At 38.8% G+C, this 21,662-nt stretch overlaps 1 protein-coding gene across 2 annotated transcripts in view; it reads left to right on the top strand.

Moving 5' to 3' along the window:
• The window catches only part of SI (sucrase-isomaltase), a 269,528-nt gene that overhangs the window by 107,591 nt on the left and 140,275 nt on the right, over positions 1-21,662 (top strand). For both annotated transcript variants that reach the window (XM_063442609.1, XM_063442610.1), the window contains exons 3-11: positions 2,460-2,548; positions 12,098-12,218; positions 12,390-12,499; positions 12,596-12,747; positions 12,968-13,139; positions 14,520-14,619; positions 15,718-15,830; positions 16,984-17,109; positions 19,141-19,272. In XM_063442609.1, coding sequence (XP_063298679.1) covers positions 2,460-2,548; positions 12,098-12,218; positions 12,390-12,499; positions 12,596-12,747; positions 12,968-13,139; positions 14,520-14,619; positions 15,718-15,830; positions 16,984-17,109; positions 19,141-19,272 — 1,115 coding nt within the window. The remainder of the gene's footprint in view (positions 1-2,459; positions 2,549-12,097; positions 12,219-12,389; positions 12,500-12,595; positions 12,748-12,967; positions 13,140-14,519; positions 14,620-15,717; positions 15,831-16,983; positions 17,110-19,140; positions 19,273-21,662) is intronic.

Raw genomic sequence — 21,662 nt, 5'->3', positions numbered from 1 at the left:
GCACATTTCTTTTTTTTTTTTCTATTTGTAGTACAGAAATATCAGGTGCCTAAACAGTTTTTTAAATACGTTGTAATGATAGAATGGAAAGGGAGAGGGAAATTAAGTTATTTATCCTAATGACAAGGGCAGAGAGTTAGTTGGCATACTTTTCTTTTCTTTTTTCTGTACCCCACGTTTTAAAATGAAAATGTAATAAAATCTAATTTATATAAAAAAAAAAAAATACTTAACTTAGTAAGGATATCTTAAAGGCTTGAGTGGTATAGGAAATCCTAACTGACTTGGAAATTTCAATTGATAAAAACAGGGCATTCTTTGCAAAGGAAATTGGCAGTTTGGTTGCAGTACTCAAAACAAGAGGGATAAAGCATTGAGTTTTTCAATAGGTACATTGAAAAATAAATGGGCAATGTAATAATATCCAATAGATGGAAACAGGAGGACTGGGAGGGGAATGAAATATAACATGTGAAAGAGATTACCACTACTACATATAATAATAGAACAGCACTGAATATGTTATGGTCATGCAGCTGTATTGTGTCTTTTTATGGTAATAAATGAGAAACACTATGCAAAAGTAAGACATCTAAAAAATGTATATATGCTTTTATTTTTCATTATTTAACATTATCAAAATACAAACCACTTGATTTGCAGTGATCATATATTTGTATTCGATTCAATATTGGAAAGCCGGGTGAACCCTTTTTTTATGTATCTGTCAATAGTTGCCATTGTCAATTATATTACACTGGCTGGATGCCTGGATGCCTCGACAGCTAATTAGGTCAGATTGAAACGTCTGAAGGATATTCTCTGTACAGTCTTGCATTTCCATCACATTTTTTTATGATATATAGACAAATGTAGAGACATTATAATTATCCTTGGAACCCTCTAAAAGATGTCGCATAGGTTTTGCATAGGTTATTGGGAAGAATGTATATGTCCCTGTATTGCTACAACTAAATGCATATAACTGCAGTGATTTAGTAAAATTGATGAAGCTATAAGCCTACCCATTGGACATATAGCTCCCAGAATCGCGACACCAGTGGATGCACATTAATGGCATGTCATCCTAGCATGAATACACACCAAGCTGCCTTCCAATAATTGTAACTAACCCACTGAGGGCTGACCCCACAGGGAGCATTGTTTCCCAAAAGTGGGACACCAGGGAACTAAGTCGGGACGGCAGGACAGGACCTGAAAATCAGGATTGTACAGCTGAAATTGGGATGGTTGGGAGGCATTGGAGATCAATACTTTCTCTGTTAGGTGGGTAAATACATATACATCATATTTACATTGTGTTGCACATACTGTACAAGCCTCTAGCTTATTTGTCTGGCAGCCTAGAAGAGAGTTAGCCACAGGTTTCCTTAATATGCTGTGCGTTTTCAAAACTGGACCTGTCAATAGGCCAAAAGCAGTTGATTCATGGCTGCTATGAGTTTATTCAGAGTTCAGGTCAAGATCTAATGAGTGGGATTACTTTTGGAATTACTACATGTCACATATACCACTGGGCAGGTTTTTAAAATCAGGGGTTAAAATCAGATCCCACAGGTCAGATGAAAGGCTTCTAATTTAAGTATTCTCTTCCTGGTATTGGAGGTTCTGTCACTGCTGATATCTGTCTGTGCTATCTGTCATTAGCTATTTTTTTTTTTTAAATTTTTTATTTTTGTAGTGCATAGATATAACACAAACAGGCAAGAGGTACCCCAAAGGCATTCCTCCAGCTTTTCCACGCAAAACAGGCGGGTCCCAAGTTTAACATGCACAATTTTAAATTTTAAACAGGTGTAGGCATACTTAAGATTATGGTCTAAGAATATGAGCCGTTGTAGCAGTGTGGTTTCGACTGTACAATATTATTCATACCATATACATTTTGGTTCAGAACTGTAGTTAAGTTAAAGTTTGGTCATCACATCTTATACACTCATGACATTAACAGGCTAATCTGCTGTCATTAGCTATTTTAAATCAAGTCAAAAGGCAAAACAAGCTACTTAAAAAAATAAAAAGAGAGAAGGAAAAAGAAAATATATCTATTTTTGAATTTAGTCAGAAAAAAAATAAGGCAGTAGTAGGCATTCAATGAGCTATACATGGTAAACGCTAAATATATTTCTTATTTTTTAGCATTTATAGCATTTGCCAAATGATGAAGATTTACAAGATATTTTTTTTAATCATCCCTGTTCCCCCCAGTGCTAACTGTGTAGTTTGAAAAAGATAACAAATTTCTCCCTGTTGTTTTATGATTTGATTAAGTTAATAAATTAATAGCTCAGAGGATATAATTCTTATCTCTTGATGCATGCCTTCTTCTTTAGAAATCATTTTGATCTTTCAAGAATTTATATCTAAATGAAGAATTAAATACTTGCAGTTTGTGAGATCATGCATTTCATGTATTTTTGTTTTGTTTATTTGCATAGAAACAACAACTACACCATTTGAACCAAAATGTTCTGATGTAAAACATGAAGATAGGATAGACTGCCTTCCAGATCAGATGGCTTCAGAGGTAAACAGCTTTACAAATTACAAACATGCTAATAAAACAATATATGATTGGATTGCTTTATTGTTTTGTGTCACAGGTGCCTCGCTCTCCTCAGAAGTTCCAACATCATCTTGTTTACCAGTAATGCGAAACATATAGTTAAACTAATGGTGGTAGCCTCTGGAAGTGCAATGAGGAGAAGTAAAAATGCATTTAAACAAGCACTTTAGAAATCTGCTTGCCCGAAATTGGGCTTTCACCCCAGAAGTGCAAGCACATGTCCTGCGTGAATTCACACACACGCATGACGATGTTGTCATCAACGTGGGCAGACGTGGGGCTATAATTTGGCATGCATCCGCATCGGCGGGCATCCACCAACATGTTGCAGGAGTCAGGTACACTGTGCAGGACCTGGCATGAGTGGAAATAACGAATCTTGTGACCTGCATGAATATCGGAGGCCGGGACCCAAGAACGTTCGGCAGGCCCATAACGCTTCCAATCAACCAAATACTGTAATGAACCACGAGAGAATCTGGAATCGATTATGGAAGAGACTTTGTTAAAACCTGCAGTGGTTATGGTACTGCGGTCTTCTATTCCTTTCCCAACAGCTGAGCCTAAGTGATTATAGCTGCAGCAGGGAGTAGAGGAATAGTATAGATGAATGCAGCTTCCAAGACGATTCTCCCCAGCAAATAGAATATTCCCCAAACATGAGCATAGATTTCATGAAAGGTCTAACAGGAATGATCTTTATTGAAAACACCCTGGCTTTTATGAGAAACCCTCCTGCAAGAGGACCTCCCACAGCAAACAAAGACATTGACCAATCATCATACAGTTTTACAGTAATACACGCCTTCCCTCTGCCTGGGAGATATTGAGATAAGTTAAAGAATAAATCAATTATCTCCAGGCAGAGGGCACACAATTTCCCCAAAAGTTAGAACACCCCTTTCCCCACAAGGTATCCCCACATATCCCCTGATAGCCCCGATCTGGGGGACAAACATATCCAAATTTCAAACAGATCGGTTCAGAGTTTTTTAAAAAGTATGGAAGTCATGTTGTACCGAACACACACGAGGCTCCTGCCCAAAACAGTTCCACGAATTCAGCGTGTGCGGTCGGTCAATTAAGAAAAAGGTAAAAAACAAACAAAGTACCGAATAGATCCTCCTGGCTCATAGGAGCGATTGCTCCCCTTGTCTGTTCGAACAAAACTACCAAATGGCAGTCTTCTGGCTTTTCGGTAAAGTAGAGAAGCCGGCGTTCGGTAGTTTCAGCAGTGGTTCGCGAAGTCGAGTGTCCGATTTTAGTTCCAGACACTCGACGACCAAGTCCCGCTGACTCCCCTCATGCGAACAAGATGGCCGCCGTTTTCTATTCCATGTGGCGTTCGGCTATACGAGCAGCGGCCGCCCAGGGAGCACTTAATAGTCGGTTCTTTTGAACTTAATGGCCAGGAGGGTGGTCGAGTGTCCGATTTTAGTTCCAGACACTCGACTCCCCTCATGCGAACAAGATGGCCGCCGTTTTCTATTCCATGTGGCGTTCGGCTATACGAACAGCGGCCGCCCAGGGAGCCCTTAATAGTCGGTTCTTTTGAACTACCGAACCAATATTCAATATCCATACAGTGAATAGGGAAAACAGATGAATAAAGAAGGAAAATATTAGTAAAAGTCCATTTTCTTCACAGACTTCATACACCTCCTGTCCTGAAACCACAAACGGGGGCAGTGGAGCATGTGGGACAGTATACCTATTGCAAATAAGTGGTTTGAGCAAAGAAACCTGAAATGTGTTAGGAATACGCAATGAGGCCGGGAGAGCCAAAGAATACGAAACAGGATTAGTTCTATGAAGGATACGAAACGGATCAAGGAATCTGGAAGCAAACTTCATGCTAGGAACTTTAAGTCTGATGTTGCGCGATGATAACCACACCCTCTCTCTGTCTATCAGCATGAAATGTTAAACTATCAGCCGCAGTTTTGAGAGTGAAGTGAACCTTGGTCCACGTATCACGAATAGAAGCAAGGTGATCATCCAAAGCAGGGATAGCTGTGTCAGAGAAAACAGCCAGCAGAACAGTAGGATGATTATTAACAAAGAAAGGACTATGACCAGAGGAGTCATGATTAGCATAGTTCCTAGCAAACTCGTCCCAGGGTAGTTATTCGGACCAATTATCTTGAGTGCTATTAACAAAACAACGCAAATACAATTCTAATGACTGGTTAGCCCTCTGAGCTGTGCTATTGGTTTGGGGATGGTAAGATTAAGAAAATGACAATTCAATGCCCAATTGTTTATTGAAAGCCTTCCAAAACCGAGACACAAACTAAGAACCTCTGTCAGATACAATATTGTGAGGAATGCCATGTAGTCAGACAATTTCACGTATAAAAATAAGAACCATTTCTTAAAAGGATGGCAATATTTTGAATGGAACAAAATGAGCCATCTTGGAAAAGCGGTCAACCACCATAAGGATGGTGGTATAGTCATTAGAACTAGCAGTTCCACAATGAAATCCATGGACAAATGGACCACGGAACACTAGGTACGGGAAGTTGGTTTAACAATCCACATGGAAGCTAATGAGGTACCTTAGAAACTACACAAACAGAACAGGCCTGCACTTATTCTTTAACATCTTTCCTGAGAGAATCCCACCAAAATGATCTCATGATCGCGAATATGGATTTATTAATGCCCGGGTGTCCAGCAGTCACGTTGCTGAGGAACACCCTCATGACATTTTCCCTTTCACCCAATGGAACAAATAATTTATCCAGTGGTTTATTGCATGGCGCCTGAGACTAAGCCTCCATGATGGCACCAAGCAGAGGAGATGACAAGTAAAGGACAGTGGAAGCGATGATACACTCAGGTGGAATAATAGGGGATGTTCCTGTACTGATTCAGTATCAAACTGTCTAGATAAGGTGTCCACCTTCATGTTTTTGGGACCAGGTCTGTAAGTTATCAGAAAGTTAAAGCAAGAAAGAAACAAAGACCATCTAGCCTGTCTAGAAGATAGTCATTTAGCATCCCCTATATAAGCCAAATTCTTGTGGTCAGTAATGATCAAAAGTGGATCCTTGAAACTCTCTAAAAGATGTCGCCACTCTTTAAAGGGACACTTTAGTCACCTGAACAACTTTAGCTTAATGACGCAGTGTTGGTGTATAGAACATGCCCATGCAGCCTCACTGCTCAATCCTCAGCCATTTAGGAGTTAAATTCCTTTGTTTATGAACCCTAGTCACACCTCCCTGCATGTGACTTGCACAGCCTTCCATAAACACTTCCTGTAAAGAGAGCCCTTTTTAGGCTTTCTTTATTGCAAGTTCTGTTTAATTAAGATTTTCTTATCCCCTGCTATGTTAATAGCTTGCTAGACCCTGCAAGAGCCTCCTGTATGTGATTCAAGTTCAATTTAGAGATTGACATACAATTATTTAAGGTAAATTACATCTGTTTGAAAGTGAAACCAGTTTTGTTTTTTTGCATGCAGGCTCTGTCAATCATAGCCAGGGGAGGTGTGGCTAGGGCTGCATAAACAGAAACATAGTGATTTAACTCCTAAATGACAGTGAATTGAGCAGTGAAATTGCAGGGGAATGATCTATACACTAAAACTGCTTTATTTAGCTAAAGTAATTTAGGTGACTATAGTGTTCCTTTAAGCACAAGTATAATGGCCAACAATACTCTGTTGCCAATATCATAATTACGCTCAGCAGGAGACAACTTTCTAGAGAAGTATCCACATGGATGCAAAGGTGTATCCTGACTCTCCCTTTGAGAGATAACAGCCCCTACTCCAGTTTCAGAGGCATCAACCTCCAGTATGAATGGTTTGCTGGTGTCGGGATGTAGGTTTGCAGAAGCAAACCTTTGTTTGAGAAGTTCAAAAGCTTCTCTAGCCTCATTAGACCAGATTGTACTGCTAGCCCCCTTGTGTGTCATATTGGTGATAGGGGTTATCACAGAAGAGAACCCTTTGATAAATCTCCTGTAATAATTGCCAAAACCTTTGAATGTCTTTTAGTCCATTGGGCAATGGCCAATGTAGAACAGCTTCTAGTTTATTAGGGTCCATCTGAAAACCAGAGGCAGAAATGTTATACCCCAAAAACTGTACTTCAGTCTGATCAAAGATGCATTTTTCCAGTTTACAATAAAGTCGATTTTTAAGTAAAGCTTGCAATACTTGTTTGACATGTTTGTGGTGAGTCTGAAGGTCAGGGGAATAAATAAAGATATCATCCAGATAGACTAGGACAAATTAATAAATATATTCCCTGAGTACATCATTAATAAAGTCCTGGAACACGGCAGGAGCATTGCACAACCCGAAGGGCATCACAAGGTAATCATAGTGCCCACTTCTAGTGTTAAATGCCGTATTCCACTCATGATTTTCCTTAATCCTTACCAAATTGTATGCACCGCTGAGGTCAAGTTTAGTAAAGACTTTAGCACCCTGGAGTCTGTCAAACAATTCGGAAATGAGGGGAATGAGATAGGCATTTTTAATTATGATTTTGTTTAATGACCTGTAGTCAATGCATGGAGGTAATTCACCATCTTTTTTAGATTCAAAAAACCATCAGGCGATTTATGTATGTGGCCCTTACTTAGGTAGTCTGATATACGCTTCCATTATTCTACTCTCCTGTGGAGATAAAGCATATACTCCTCCCTTGGGAGGCATAGCGCCGGTAGCAGATTTATGGAACAGTCATATGATCTATGAGGAGGTAGAATATTGGTCTGATTCTCACTGAATACCTACCTAACCTCCCAGTATTGTATGGGAACTTCTGAGGCCTGGGGCGTAGTAGTGGGTATTGTTATGATGCCCACTCTGTCGGTAATGTGCAACATACATCTCTCAGTACAGTCCTTGCCCCATTCCAATATTTCCCCTTTTGCCCAGTCATTATGAGGATTGTGCTTAATAAGCCAAGGAAAGACTAATATGATGGGGCAAGAAGGAGAAGCGATTATTTGGAATGTTATGTCTTCCTTGTATAAGGCCCCAATGGAAATGTTAATGGGCAAGGTTTCGTGGGTAAATAAGGGTTGAGAGAGAGGTCTCCCGTCAATAGCCTCAACGGCCACAGGTGATAATCTCTTCTTGATAGGTATAGCATTTCTTTTTTTTTACAAAATGTACATCAATGAAGTTTCCTGCCGCAGTCCATCAGGGCTTTGAATGAAAAGTTCCTCTTTTTACATTTGACCGTAATATCAAGTAGGAATCTATTTTTGTTATTCCCAGAGGAGGTATCCATCACACCTAAGACCTGTCCCATTAAGGTGCAGAAGTTTTCCGGACGTGTGGGACAAGCAATCCTCATATGTCCTTTTCTACCGCAGTATAGGCATAGAACCTCTTTTCTCCTATATTGTCTTTCTGCCTCTGACAGTCTAGTGACCCCCAACTGCATAGGTTCAGGTTCAGACTGTACAGGGAGGTCAGGAACAATAGGTGTGGAAAAACAAGGTGCTAATGACATAGCCATACGTCTTGTTCTATTTCTGGTAGTTTCTCTGGTTCTAAGTTTATTATCAATTTACATGACAAATGTGATAAACTCATTTAATTTTTTAGGTATTTCCATAGTTTGAAAGCTCAGTCAGAGTACTCTGTAAGCCAACCAATCAGCACACGCAGACAGGCATGACTCACCTCTTTTGAGACTTGCATGGCAGCTCGCTTGAATGGTTAATAGTGATGTCCCGAATGGTTCGCTGGTGAATAGTTCCTGGCGAACATAGCTTGTTCGCATTCGCCACTGACGGCGAACATATGCGATGTTCGGGCTGCCCCCTATTCGTCATCATTGAGGAAACTTTAACCCTGTACCTCACAGTCCGCAGACACATTCCAGACAATCAGCAGCAGACCCTCCCTCCCAGACCCTCCCACCTCCTGGACAGCATCCATTTTAGATTTATTCTGAAGCTGCATTCTTAGTGAGAGGAGGGACAGTGTTCTGCTGCTTATTTAATAGGGAAATTGATAGCTAGGCTAGTGTATTCAGTGTCCACTACAGTCCTGAATGACTCATCTGATCTCTGCTGTAAGGACAGCAACCCAAAAAGCCCTTTTTAGGGCTAGAACATCAGTCTTTTTTTTTCTGTGTAATCTAATTGCAGTTGCCTGCCTGCCTGCCAGCGTGTGTGTCAGGCTCTCAGCGTATACTGTGCCCACTTGCCCAGTGCCACCACTCACTCACTGGTGTCACAATAGCTTGCATTTAAAAAAAAAACAAAAAAACTTTTTTGACTGTAATATAATAGCAGTCAGTTTCCTTCACTAGTGTGCATTTCAGGGCCTGCCCCGTGCCACCACTCACTCACTGGTGTCACAATAGCTTGCATTTTAAAAAAACAACACTTTTTTGACTGTAATATAATAGCAGTCAGTTTCCTTCACACGTGTGCGTTTCAGGGCCTGCCCAGTGCCACCACTCACTCACTGGTGCCACAATAGCTTGCATTTAAAAAAAAAAAAACACTTTTTTGACTATAATATAATAGCAGTCAGTTTCCTTCACACGTGTGCGTTTCAGGGCCTGCCAGGGCACAGTGTCACAACAGTGCAACTCATATCTGGTGTAACAGTAGTGTACATTTAAAAAAAAATACAATTTTGACTGTAATAGATTGAATAGCAGTTAGTTGTCTGCAAGCGTGTGTGTCAAGCCTACAGCATCTACTCTGCTAACTTCTGCCAGTGCACAGTGCCACTCATATCTGTTGTCACAGTAGCTTGCACGCATAGTACCACTAATCGAAAAAAAAATGACAGGCAGAGGCAGGCCACCCCGCAGGGGCTGTCGTGGTCACGGTGCTGTGATTCCCTTTGGCCCTAGGATAATGCTCAGTGTTCAGAGGCCATGTACCCTGAACTCGAAAAGTTCTGAGGACATAGTTGACTGGCTAACACAGGACACAGTTCCGCTCGGAACCTTGACGCACCATCCTCCTCCAGCTTAGCTTTGGGCACCTCTCAAGTTACCACTCGCCCGCCTGCCGCCACCACCAACACTAGCACCTCAGCCGCTTCACTTGGTATGTCAGAGGAGTTATTTACACATCAGTTGGTAGAAATGAGTGATGTGCAAGCATTATTGCCAGAGGATGTAGATTACAGGGATATGTCTCAGTCAGGCAGCATTACACACATGGACGTACGGTGTGATGATGATGATGTTGTACCCGCTGCTGCTTCCTTTGCTGTGTTGTCAGATACAAGTGAAGCGGTTGATGATGACGATGACGATGTCTCTAGTAATAGCGGTACTTGCATGACCAACTGGTGCTGGGTCTCCTTGCCAGACATCGGTGCGCTGTCCCAGAGGTCCTCTCAGGAGTGTCCTTTGTTGCTATGGTCGTTGGAAGTTCGTCTAGAGTCCCCATAGGTGTATTTATTTTTCTTATTTTCTTTTTTTTTTCTTTCTTTTTTCTTTTTTTTTTTTGTATATATATATATATATATATATATATATATATATATGTATATATATGTATATATATATATATATATATATATATATATATGTATATATATATATATATTTTTTTTTTTTCTGTTGCTTGTATCCATGCACTTTAAGTGCTGATAGCAATCAGGATGGGATGAAGGGGTGATGGGAGTCTGTGGCAATGTGATATCATCTAGCCATTGTAGCTGTATGTCTTGGACAGTTAGTAATGGGTAGAGGCGCGTGCTGGGTCATCCGGTGCCGTTGCTGCTCGGTCTGCTCTTCGTTTCATGGGTGTTTGTTGCTGATGGTTTTGTTGTGGAAATCTTAGGGCATTTGGTGGTGGTATAATGCCATACCAGTCTGGTATCTGGACATCAGGTAAGCCCATTTCTCTGAGGAATAATAGGACATCGTGAATTGAGGAGATGGTATGGGATGCTCCATTATAGGTAGCTGTTAGCGAAAGTGGGAAGCCCCAGCAGTATCTCAGGTTTCTAGCTCGGAGATGGGCTTCAGTGCCCTGCGAGCCTGTAGGGTCATCCATGAGAGATCAGGATATTTTGCAATTGGAGCTTCGTGGTATAGAAGGGGTTGCTGGGATCGGTGCAAGACCTCCATAATTTTGGTTTTGCACTCATAGTAGTGCAGTCTACAGATCACATCTCTGGGCAGATCAGCTGCAGTGCCTCTTGGACGTAAGGCTCTATGGGCCCTGTCAAAAGCTATTATTGTGTCTGTGGATTGGCCCAATATAAGATTGAAGAGTTCTTGCAGTATATCAGGAAGGTTTTCCCTGTCCATCTCGGGGAGGCCTTTCACCCTTAAGTTGTTTCGCCGTCCCCTATTATCCAGATCATCTAGCGACCGTTGCATGACGGAGACCTGGTTGTTTTGAGCTGACACTGTGTCTTGAAGTGCTCTGATTTGCACTTGCATTGTGTCTCTGTCCTCTTCAAGGGCTGATACTCTGTGTTTTGCTTGAAGTCAGCCCCTATAGCATCTACTTTGGTCTGGAACGAGGCCTCTAATCTGTGGAGCATTTGGGCCAGGTCTTGTTTGGAGGGAAGTGCTCTGAGTAGCTCCCTGATGTCTGGGTCAGTTGAGTGAGAGGAGATCTCAGATCCCGCAGGGCTCATCAGAGCGGAACAGGTCGGAGGGGAGTCCGGCACCATGTTGGGGCCTACCGGGTCATGCGCATGGTCCGCCGTGTCCCTGAAATTTTTTGTCAGGGCCCCAGTTTTTCCTGCAGGGGTCTTGCCAGCTGGGTATTGTCCGGCGTTTGAGCATTTTGGGTGTCCCATTTTGAGGGTTTAGTGCCCGATGGTAATGGATTGGCTTTCCAAGATTGAAGAGCTCAGCTAACATACGTCCATGCGGTTTGGCAGTCGGCTCCACCCCCCCTTCAGTTTGCTATTTATGCATGTAAAATTAACTGTTGAAAAATGGACAACATTCAGAGTACAACCTGGTAAGATAATAAAGCCATGCATATGAAATAGTTTTAAAGGAATTTTCCAATAAGCACCATTGGATCAATAACTTGGAAATGGATATTGCTTCCCACTCAGATGCTGTTATAAAAGGAGCTCAAAATTCAATCAATACAGGGACCGTAAATAAATTTTAAAAAAGTATAGTGGCTAAGAATGATGTATTAATTAACCTTATCATTATATAGATAACACTTGCATGTGGGAAATTTGGTAGAAAAAACTTGAGAGTGGTTTTATTACAAGGGGAGCCATCACATCATTTTATACCATGAAAATCACCATAACTTACCTATTTTTCAATTTCCAACACATTAATTAAAAAAAATGAACTGTTTTCATGCTGCCTAATATATACCACCCTTGACAGGTGACATATGCAATGTTATTCACTTCAGTTATTCATCTATCAGTGGTTTTAATGTTCTGGCTGATTAGGGTATATACATTCCTCATTTCTCATGTTCATTCAAATGGTTGAAAAACACATAGTTGTGCAAATATGATATTGCCTAGTATATATTTATTTACTGACTCTTTATTCTTTTCAATAAAAACAGAACGTCTGTACAGGTCGTGGCTGTTGTTGGAGTCCATATAATGAAACTCAAGCACCATGGTGTTTTTTCTCAAGCAATTATGGGTATGAAGTGGAGAGTGGAAAGATTACAACTCAAACAGGTAGTTAACAAGGCTACTAAGAAAACATTAACATTACTGTGCATTTCTATTCATATCTGTGATCATTTAGCTCGAGTAAGGAGCACATGGAGCTTGTAGGCCTAACGTCCATTTTATCTCAAATATTTTCCATTTCAAACAATAACACACAACAATTTGGTTTCCTTGCAGGGATTGAAGCAAACCTGAGAAGATTGCCCACACCTTCTATGTTTCAAAATGATATAGAAGAGCTCCATTTAAGTGCACAAATGCAGACAAAGAACAGATTTCGATTCAAGGTTTTTTCCACTTGCTTATAAAAAAAAAACAGTCTGTGGTTTTATGTCTGCATACGCTTGTGTATGTGTGTCTCATTTTGAATCTCTTTCCTGTAGATTACAGACCGCAAAAATCCAAGATTTGAAGTTCCTCATGAGCATGTAAACCAATATACTGGTACAGGAGAGCCTAATCCAAATTATACAGTTGAATTAAAAGAGCAACCTTTTGGCATAAAAGTTATAAGAAAATCTAATTCCAAAGTCCTGTAAGTTCTATTGAAACTTGTTACATAATATTGCAAAAAAATACATGTGTTCCACAGGATGTGTGATATTAGGTTGTTGAAGCATGGAGAACGACTGTTTAAAAATTCTACTTTTTTTAGTCTAAATGTCACAACTCTGTTCTTACACCTTTTGTGACTAGTCACAAATACCTTCTGGCTCTTACTAACTGCACTGCTTTTTGTAATTTTGCTCATCTAGATTTGACACTACTATAGGACCTCTTATCTATGCTGACCAATTCCTACAGTTGTCAATTAGATTACCAAGTTCGAATATATATGGACTGGGGGAGCATGTTAAAAGGCAATATAAGCTTGACACATACTGGAGAAAGTGGGCCATATTTACAAGAGATTGGTTCCCCAATGGAGTAAGTACTTATTATTATCACTATTATTATTATTATTATTATTATTATTATTATTATTATTATTATTTTAATCCTTTGTTTAATTATTGCAAGCTCGCTAAGCACTCTGTTTACAGTATCTCAATTCTACATATAAGCAGCTTGCCGTTTGTAATTATAGGCAAAGTAATGCACCTGAGTGTGTCTACAAATAAGTAGCTTTCAATAAACAATTATGAACAAAGGTCTAATGAGTGCTTACCTTTGAGCTTTTAAGAGTATTATACGATTAATGGTATCTTTCTAATTAGTGCATATTGTAATGAATACATTTGGTTTAGAAAACAATTCAGTAAGCTTAATTAAGCGAAGTGAATTATAACTTACAGAGATTTAGCTTATTTAGAATTATCCAACATTTGAATTACAGAAACATATTAATGAAATCTATTTCACAGCTGTGTCCCAACAACATATTCTTTGAACATATCATTTGATCTAATATAACAAATTATGAGTAGATATTTAATTTAAGTAATCACATAAAATCAGTCTATAATAACCAAATAAAAAAATTGCTTTAAAAATCTGTTTCTTGAATAATTTTAATAATAAACTCCTCTCATTATACTTTCTGAACACAAACATTCTCAGACCCACAGTTATATATATATATCTAATAGCCACTGTCATCTAAAATTTCCAAGTGGTAAGTCCTATATAATATGCAGATGTACCATGTTACTAAGTAAGGCATATTACTATTATTTTTACTCTTAAATTAAGTATTGGATACCTATAAAAATGTATTTAGCATGTCATGTGAATCATTTGGTTGTGGTTAAATTTAATATAGAAAGTTTCTTGGTGTGGGCTGCTGAAGGACTAGTAAAAAGCAGTCACAGGCTATTGCTATTAACAACATCCTGTATTTAGTAATAGCTGCCATTTGCCAACTTGTTTCAAATGTTGTTGCAACTTTTCACTGACTTGGAGTCAATAACATCTTCCCACAAAGACTCTGACTAGTTGCAGATTAGCCACTTGCTGGTGCCTGAATGGTTTGATCACTTACCCTAAGAGGATGCCAGTGCATTCCTGACACCATGACAACCACAGTAGGCTATATGATGCATTGATTAGCTGTTTTAATCCTCTTTGCACCAGGCCAGAGACTGGTGTGACAAATTGGAAACAAACTAATAGATTGTTTATGAAATAAAGTTGTATGTTTCAATTCACCATTAGTAAAAGTTAACATCGTTATAAGTGGTTCACTTATCTCAAACATACAATTCTTTAGTTCCTGTTTTTTATAGAAAATAGACAATTTTATTAGATAGAATACATCTGTGTGACTTCTGTATCTCTGTATTATTAATGCTTTTTCTTGTTTTGCAGGATGGAAATAATTTATATGGTGCACAAACATTTTTCCTGTGTTTGGAGGATGACAGCGGGGCTTCTTTTGGTGTCTTTCTAATGAACAGCAATGCAATGGGCAAGTATTCACATTCCTATTCTTGATTATGCATGAGTTTTTCCCATCTGTCATCAGCATGCATAGCATTGTTTCAGATGGCCAATTGCCAGATGAAACACACAGGATGTTGTTAATAGCAATAGCCAAGGTCTTTCACTTAGCCCATCCTCCATGACATCTCTCACACTCCAGCAAGGGGGTGTGATGTCAATGGCAGAGAATTGGGCTGGATGGCCACACCTGGGATCACAGGTAAGTGTATCCATATATATATTTTTTTTATTTCTTTGGGGAGGCATAACAGCCAGAGTGATATTCTAATCAAAATTAGTTTGTATTAAAACACTGTGTTTTGGTTAGAGTAAGCCATTCAGAATTGATTACACTGCTAGACCTGGACCAGCAATTTGGTAAGTACGTCACACCAACATAGTGATATAGTGACTCATTTTTTAGCTGAAAATTAAATATAGAATAACAATATACAACAATATACAGGTAGCGCCAAAAAAAATACTCCAAACACAGTAGTATATAATAATAAGAACAATAAAAACAATAAGAGCAATAAAAAATGCCAAATGGTACTCACAGTCTCAAAGGTGGCAATAGATCTTCTAGTACTGGTATGAGACTTTTTGGTAGCTTCGCATAATAGCAGTATATGAAAAGGAAGCAAAAACAGAGGCAAACCAATAGTGCAATATGGTAATATGTAGTAGGACAAACGAAACTTAGATAAGATGTCAACTCACATATGATAGAGCTATAACCAGCTCTAGGTAAAACATCATGCAGTGGTATGCAGGGATATCCCCCTGGTTTTAGTACACAGTAGAGTGATTGTAAATCACAATTGGATAACGGTGAGGTAGATCATATGATGAAAAAGGAGCCAATAGTGCTCTCTATATAGATAGGTAAGTATCAATAAGGTAAATAAAAATATACTTACAATGGAGTAAGCAGATTAAATGCTCTATGTATCAAGACTGGGTGGTATAATCCCCACCAAGGATTTTTACCACATAACACTAATAGTCATATTAAAAACTGTCATATGAACACTTCTCTAGTTTGAAAGTCTAAATGTAATGAACTGTCTATTTCCTACAGAAGTGCTAATTCAGCCTGCCCCCGCAGTAACCTATCGAACTATAGGAGGAATCCTAGACTTCTATGTCTTTGTTGGAAACAATCCAGAAGAAGTAGTTATGGAATACCTAGAAGTAAGTATTAATTTGAGGATTCAGCAATATGTTTCCTAAAAGAAAACATTTCATTATAGTCAGTCATTTAATGAACAGTCAACCATAATATTAAAGAAAAAAAAAGAAAAGAAAAAAAAGAATATGCTATCAAGTAATTTTGGGTTAATTGTTAATAGTTTCCAATAAAATATATATATATATATATTACAATAGCAGACAACATTTTTGTTGTTAGGAGAGCAGGTCACTATGCTCCAATTCAGCTAAATATGACTACATGCTGTTATTCGTCATACATCTTATAGCATATATTGTTTGAAGATGTGTCCACGAGTTGATTCATATGTAACTGGCATAAGAGAACTGTATGGAGCAGTGGTTAAAAGGCATTAAGAAAAAAATTAGCATCTGTGACTCTGCATAAGATGATAGAAAATAAGAAAAAACATAACTTTAGCTATAATTTTATATAAATGTAGCTAATACATGCAATATTTTAATTTTTTTTTTTTAAAGCATTATATTATTTGTTATGTGTTGAAAGTTACATTTTGGTTTAGAACAAGCCCTATGGCCTAGAAGGGCAGCAAGGAGTAGAGACAATATAATTGTCCAATCAGTTCCAGTGTGGAAACACTATGGAAAAATGTTAGCATCTCCAAGTGTTGGGAGAAGATACTAGCTGGATGCAACCTAGAGACTAAACTTGATTGGCTCAGACAAACGTAACATATTGAGACACATACATAACAAATACATAGGCAGTCATTAAATATCCATCTACACACATGCATTTTATCATATTAAAATTCAAGGAATGAATCATGAATATATGTATGTGGTGTACACTGCCCAGACATTTAACAATAATATAAGACACTATTCTGTAGCAATGAGGGTAACGTTCCACTGAAGTTCCATGTGCGTCCTTCCAAACACCTATAAAATGCATATTATCAGTTAAAACAACCTGTATTGCTATAATGCTAAAACTATCAGTGCCTTCTTTAGCTTCTGTAAACAAGAGAAATACCTACACAAAGGAAATTATATATAACTTTATTACTTTTAAGAGAGAATGTTTACACTACCGTGAAAGACAATGCCAGTGTTACATATGTTTGTGATTGATTGAAAGTGATATTAATTACAATATACCTTTCAACTTTAGTTTATTGGAAAACCTTACATGCCAGCATATTGGACCCTTGGTTTCCACATAAGTCGATGGGGCTACAAATCATTGGATGAAGTGAAACAAGTTGTTGAAAGAAACAGAGCCCTTGACATACCATATGTAAGTTAGATTTATAATCTTCTGTGAATGTGAATATATTTTACATCCAGACTGTTCAAATAGGAAAACTGCAATTAAAGAAAACTAGTTTTTATTACAACTTATTCTTTTTTTTTTATTTTCCAAATAGTTGCAAAGCATTCATGTTTAATTTGCATGGACATAGTTAAAATCACAATTATTTTAAGAGTTCATGTAGTCACATACTAAAAAAGGGCAGGGGAGTAACATTCTAATTATATGCCACAATTTGCTGAAATTAATGTGAACCTTACAATATGTAAATTATATTATATGTATGAACCCACTCTTTTTAAGTTTTTTTTTTTAGCAGGCATCACCCTGATCGTTTACATAATTTGAGTTAATATAGGCATAAGCTACAGGAAAGAGCTAAGCAATTTGAAATGTTTGCACAATCCCAGTGTTAATTGACTTCCCTTACTGTGTAACTTGTTAAAGGGACACTATAGTCACCAGAACAACTACAGTTTATTGAATTTGTTCAGGTGAGTAGACTCATTACCTTCAGGCTTTTTGCTGTAAACACTGTCTTTTCAGAGAAAATGCAGTGTTTACATTACAACATAGTGATAACTTCACTGGCCACTCCTCAGATAGCTGTTAGAGATCCTTCCTGCGTCATGGCTGCCTAAAATGCATCCAAACATTCAGTATCTCATCCCTCTGCATTCAGACACTGTACTTTCCTCATAGAGATTCATTGTTTCAATTCATCTCTATGAGGAGATGCTGATTGGCCAAGGCTGTGTTTGAATTGTGCTGGCTCTGCCCCTGATCTGCCTCTTCATCAGTCTCAGCCAATCCTGTGGGGAAGCATTGTGATTGGATCAAGCTACCACTTCTGCTGATATCAGCAGGAAGACCTAAAGGAAACAATGATAAAGTAAGCAGCTCCAGACTTGAATACAAGTAAGATTTCTATATTTAGGGAGGCATGAGGGGCTCAGGGTGGCTAGATGGTGGTTTTAACCCTATAATACATGTTTGTTTTCCTGACCCTATAGTGCTCCTTTAAATCATTAGATAAAGTCTGACAGTCTGTGAACTTTTTTTACTACCTTTTATTCAATATCAGTGTAGTGTCTTTGTAATGTAAGTAGTATTTGGGTGAAGACACTTTTTAAAAGGCATTCCTACTGCTAGGCTTTCAACTATATTACGTCAAGTACTTACTGTTCACAAGTCTCTGCCCAAATCCAAACTGATTCTTAAATTTAGGGTTTTAGATTACTTGCTCCTTACCTCCAGATATGAATAACTGCATTTTGTAAATGATATATTCCACCCAGCCCTGGTTGGTTTAAGTGATATATGCCTAGAAAAAGGGCCAACTTACTATATCTCAGTTTAACAAACTATCAATTATCAAACAATTTATATTGCCCCTTTGACAATAGAGTCAACTACCAAAGCCTCAAAGTGGCTCAAAGATCAGTGCCCAAATTGCAAGTGCATAAGTCATCAACATGTAACCTACATAACCTGTCAAGGGTAATTGTCTCGATTATAATGGTGGTGTAGGTCACACATGGACAAATTGCTTTAGAAAGAAGAAACAGTAATACATGTTCACTGACAAAAACACAGTGATTAGGGGATGAGGGGATGGAGGTGGAATAGCAATGAAATACCTTAAAAATACAGCTTCAAAATTCAACAGATGAAAAAGGTACCTCTGTGAACCAATCGCAAAAAAAGTAGCTATGAAATGCAGTTGGGAAACATTTTGAATACTTGAATCGCTATTTTTAGGAATAATGCAACGTATCACTATACTTAGTTCGGGACTTGCATTGCAAGTAGACTTTGTAACTGTTAAGAATACACTTAGTGATATAATTTTATTAGTGTATATGATATATTGATATAATCTATCTTCCTACCTATCTATTTTGTCAGAATTGGAACAAGCTATAGTAATATATTGTGTGTTGATTTATGCATTTAGTTGTTATTTTGGATGACATAGCCATATTTCTTTAAAGTCATGCTTTCTTTCCATTTTAGGATGTTCAATTTACTGATATTGACTATATGGAAAATAGGAAAGACTTCACCTATGATAAAGTGAATTTTAAAGATCTACCATCATTTGCTACTGATCTTCATAACAATGGTCAAAGATATATTATAATACTAGTAGGTATTCTGTTTCATATTTAACTGGTTGTAACTTGTAATCAGCTCCACCAAACAATATGTCTTTGACATGGCCTGAATGTTATTCATCACTGTTAGCAACATACAATGGTCCACACACTATTTTTTTAAACAAAATAACATAAGGTGAGTATGAAAACAACCACATTTATTTATAATTTCTGTTTGAATATTTGGTCCGAAAAACAGAATTGAAAATTATCCCTTTCAAACTAGAATGCTATATTTTGTTTGTATTGCCTTCCAACTTGCCAAAGGCGATAAGATACATAATTTTCCATGTTAGATCATGGCACTGATAACAAGGAATTGGGCTGCCACTAGAGATGTCCCGAACGGTTTGCTGGCGAATAGTTCCTGGCGAGCATAGCTTGTTCGCGTTCACCACGGATGGCGAACATATGCGATGTTAGGTTCGCCCCCTATTTATCATCATTGAGTAAACTTTGACCCTGTACCTCACAGTCAGCAGACACATTCCAGCCAATCAGCAGCAGACCCTCCCTCCCAGACCCTCCCACCTCCTGGACAGCATCCATTTTAGATTCATTCGGAACCTGCATTCTTATTTTTTTTTTTTTAGACAGAAGTGTGTTATATTTGAGCATGCTAGGCTGGACGTGCGTATATCATGGCTAGTTGCACTGTGGGTATGAGATGGCTGTCATGTTTAGGGTGTAGCTTGCACGTTATCAACTGTGTATTTATATCAGCAGCTCCACCACTAGTTATAAATCAAGTGTGAGTCGCCCCATGAGATGAGACTAGTGAATAACATAATACATGAACGGTTAAGGTAAAGGCATGTAAGGAACTATGACAATAAACTCTTTAGGAGGTGAAATAATGACATGTTTAAATGCTTGCTACTTTACGATTAGTTAATGTGCAGAGAGCAGTTCATGTGATCAAAGGCATGGTGTGGAGGATCGGCTATAGTGGGACATGCTTGGCAGGCTGCTGTTTACTGCTTGTGCTCATCCGATCCCTTCTGGGCGCCAGGTGCAGACCCTGGGAGTTGTGAGTTCTGAGGACATAGTTGACTGGCTAACACAGGACACCCAATCTTCTACAGCTTCCGCTCGGAACCTTGATGCACCATCCTCCTCCAGCTTAGCTTCAAGCACCTCTCAAGTTACCACTCGCCCGCCTGCCGCCACCACCAACACTAGCACCACAGCCGCTTCACTTGATATGTCAGAGGAGTTACTTACACATCAGTTGGAAGAAATGAGTGATGTGCAAGCATTATTGCCAGAGGATGTAGATAACAGGGATATGTCTCAGTCAGGCAGCATTACACACATGGACGTATGGTGTGATGATGATGATGATGTTGTCATCAGTGAGGACAAGGAACGGGACATGGCTAGCTTGGTATCCAACCTTGTGCAAATGGGGAGTTTGCGGTTGTGCAAATGGACTGTTTGCGGTTGTTTGCGGTGCATTAAACGGGGAGTTTGATCTGTCACTGTGAAGCGGGCGTAACCCTTACACTACCTGATCGATACAAAATCATACCTGATGTTTTAAAGCACGTTATTCCAAACAATTTAGGAATGTTAGGTGATTTATGCCCTTTATGGATTAAAACCAGACTCTGCATCAACTATGTAATCATCCCCCTCCAGCATGCCACAGTCCAGGTGTTAGTCCCCTTGAAACAACTTTTCCATCACTATTGTGGCCAGAAAGAGTCCCTGTGGGTTTTAAAATTCGCCTGCCTATTGAAGTCTATGGCGGTTCGCCCGCTTCGCCCGTTCGCGAACATTTGCGGAGGTTCGCGTTCGCCGTTCGCGAACGGAAATATTTATGTTCGCGACATCACTAGCTGCCACCCAGCGTATTCAATTCAAATGCTCATCAAAATTTTCGAGCAAACAAAAAAGTACGAAAATATGTCCTGATCACATAATGGAACAAGTAGTTTTCAGAAGGAGGCATGAAACATATGGTTAACAATTTCAGAAGATGCACTGCAGAGCTGCTGAAGAGAAGAGTGTTAAAAACTATGCCAGCTGAGCCCATCAAACTCCCCACTATGTACTACCAAACTTTCTAACATATAGATATTGAGATTGTGGTAAGTATTGTATATATAGTGCTGTCATGCTGACCTATCTGCAATCTAGTCCATAAAAGTTTTATTCCCTATCGCCAAACATTAGTTATGTGGCTGCGCTTTCTCTCCCTCTACCCCACCCCTTCCTCCTATTTTAGTTGTGTCTATTTGCAAGCTTTTTCACCCATCTATGTTAATTGTTATGGTTGTGCAATAACCTTACGTTTCTTCACTTTATGCAGTATCTTATCAACCAATGACTACTGACTTACATTAAACTTAATTTACTTATGTACATTTGATTCCT

Source organism: Pelobates fuscus, chromosome 2 (genome assembly GCF_036172605.1).
Source record: "Pelobates fuscus isolate aPelFus1 chromosome 2, aPelFus1.pri, whole genome shotgun sequence".
Lineage (NCBI taxonomy): Eukaryota > Metazoa > Chordata > Amphibia > Anura > Pelobatidae > Pelobates > Pelobates fuscus.
The sequence above is the reverse complement of the archived record's forward strand: the minus strand, read 5'-3'. Positions and strand labels throughout refer to the sequence as shown.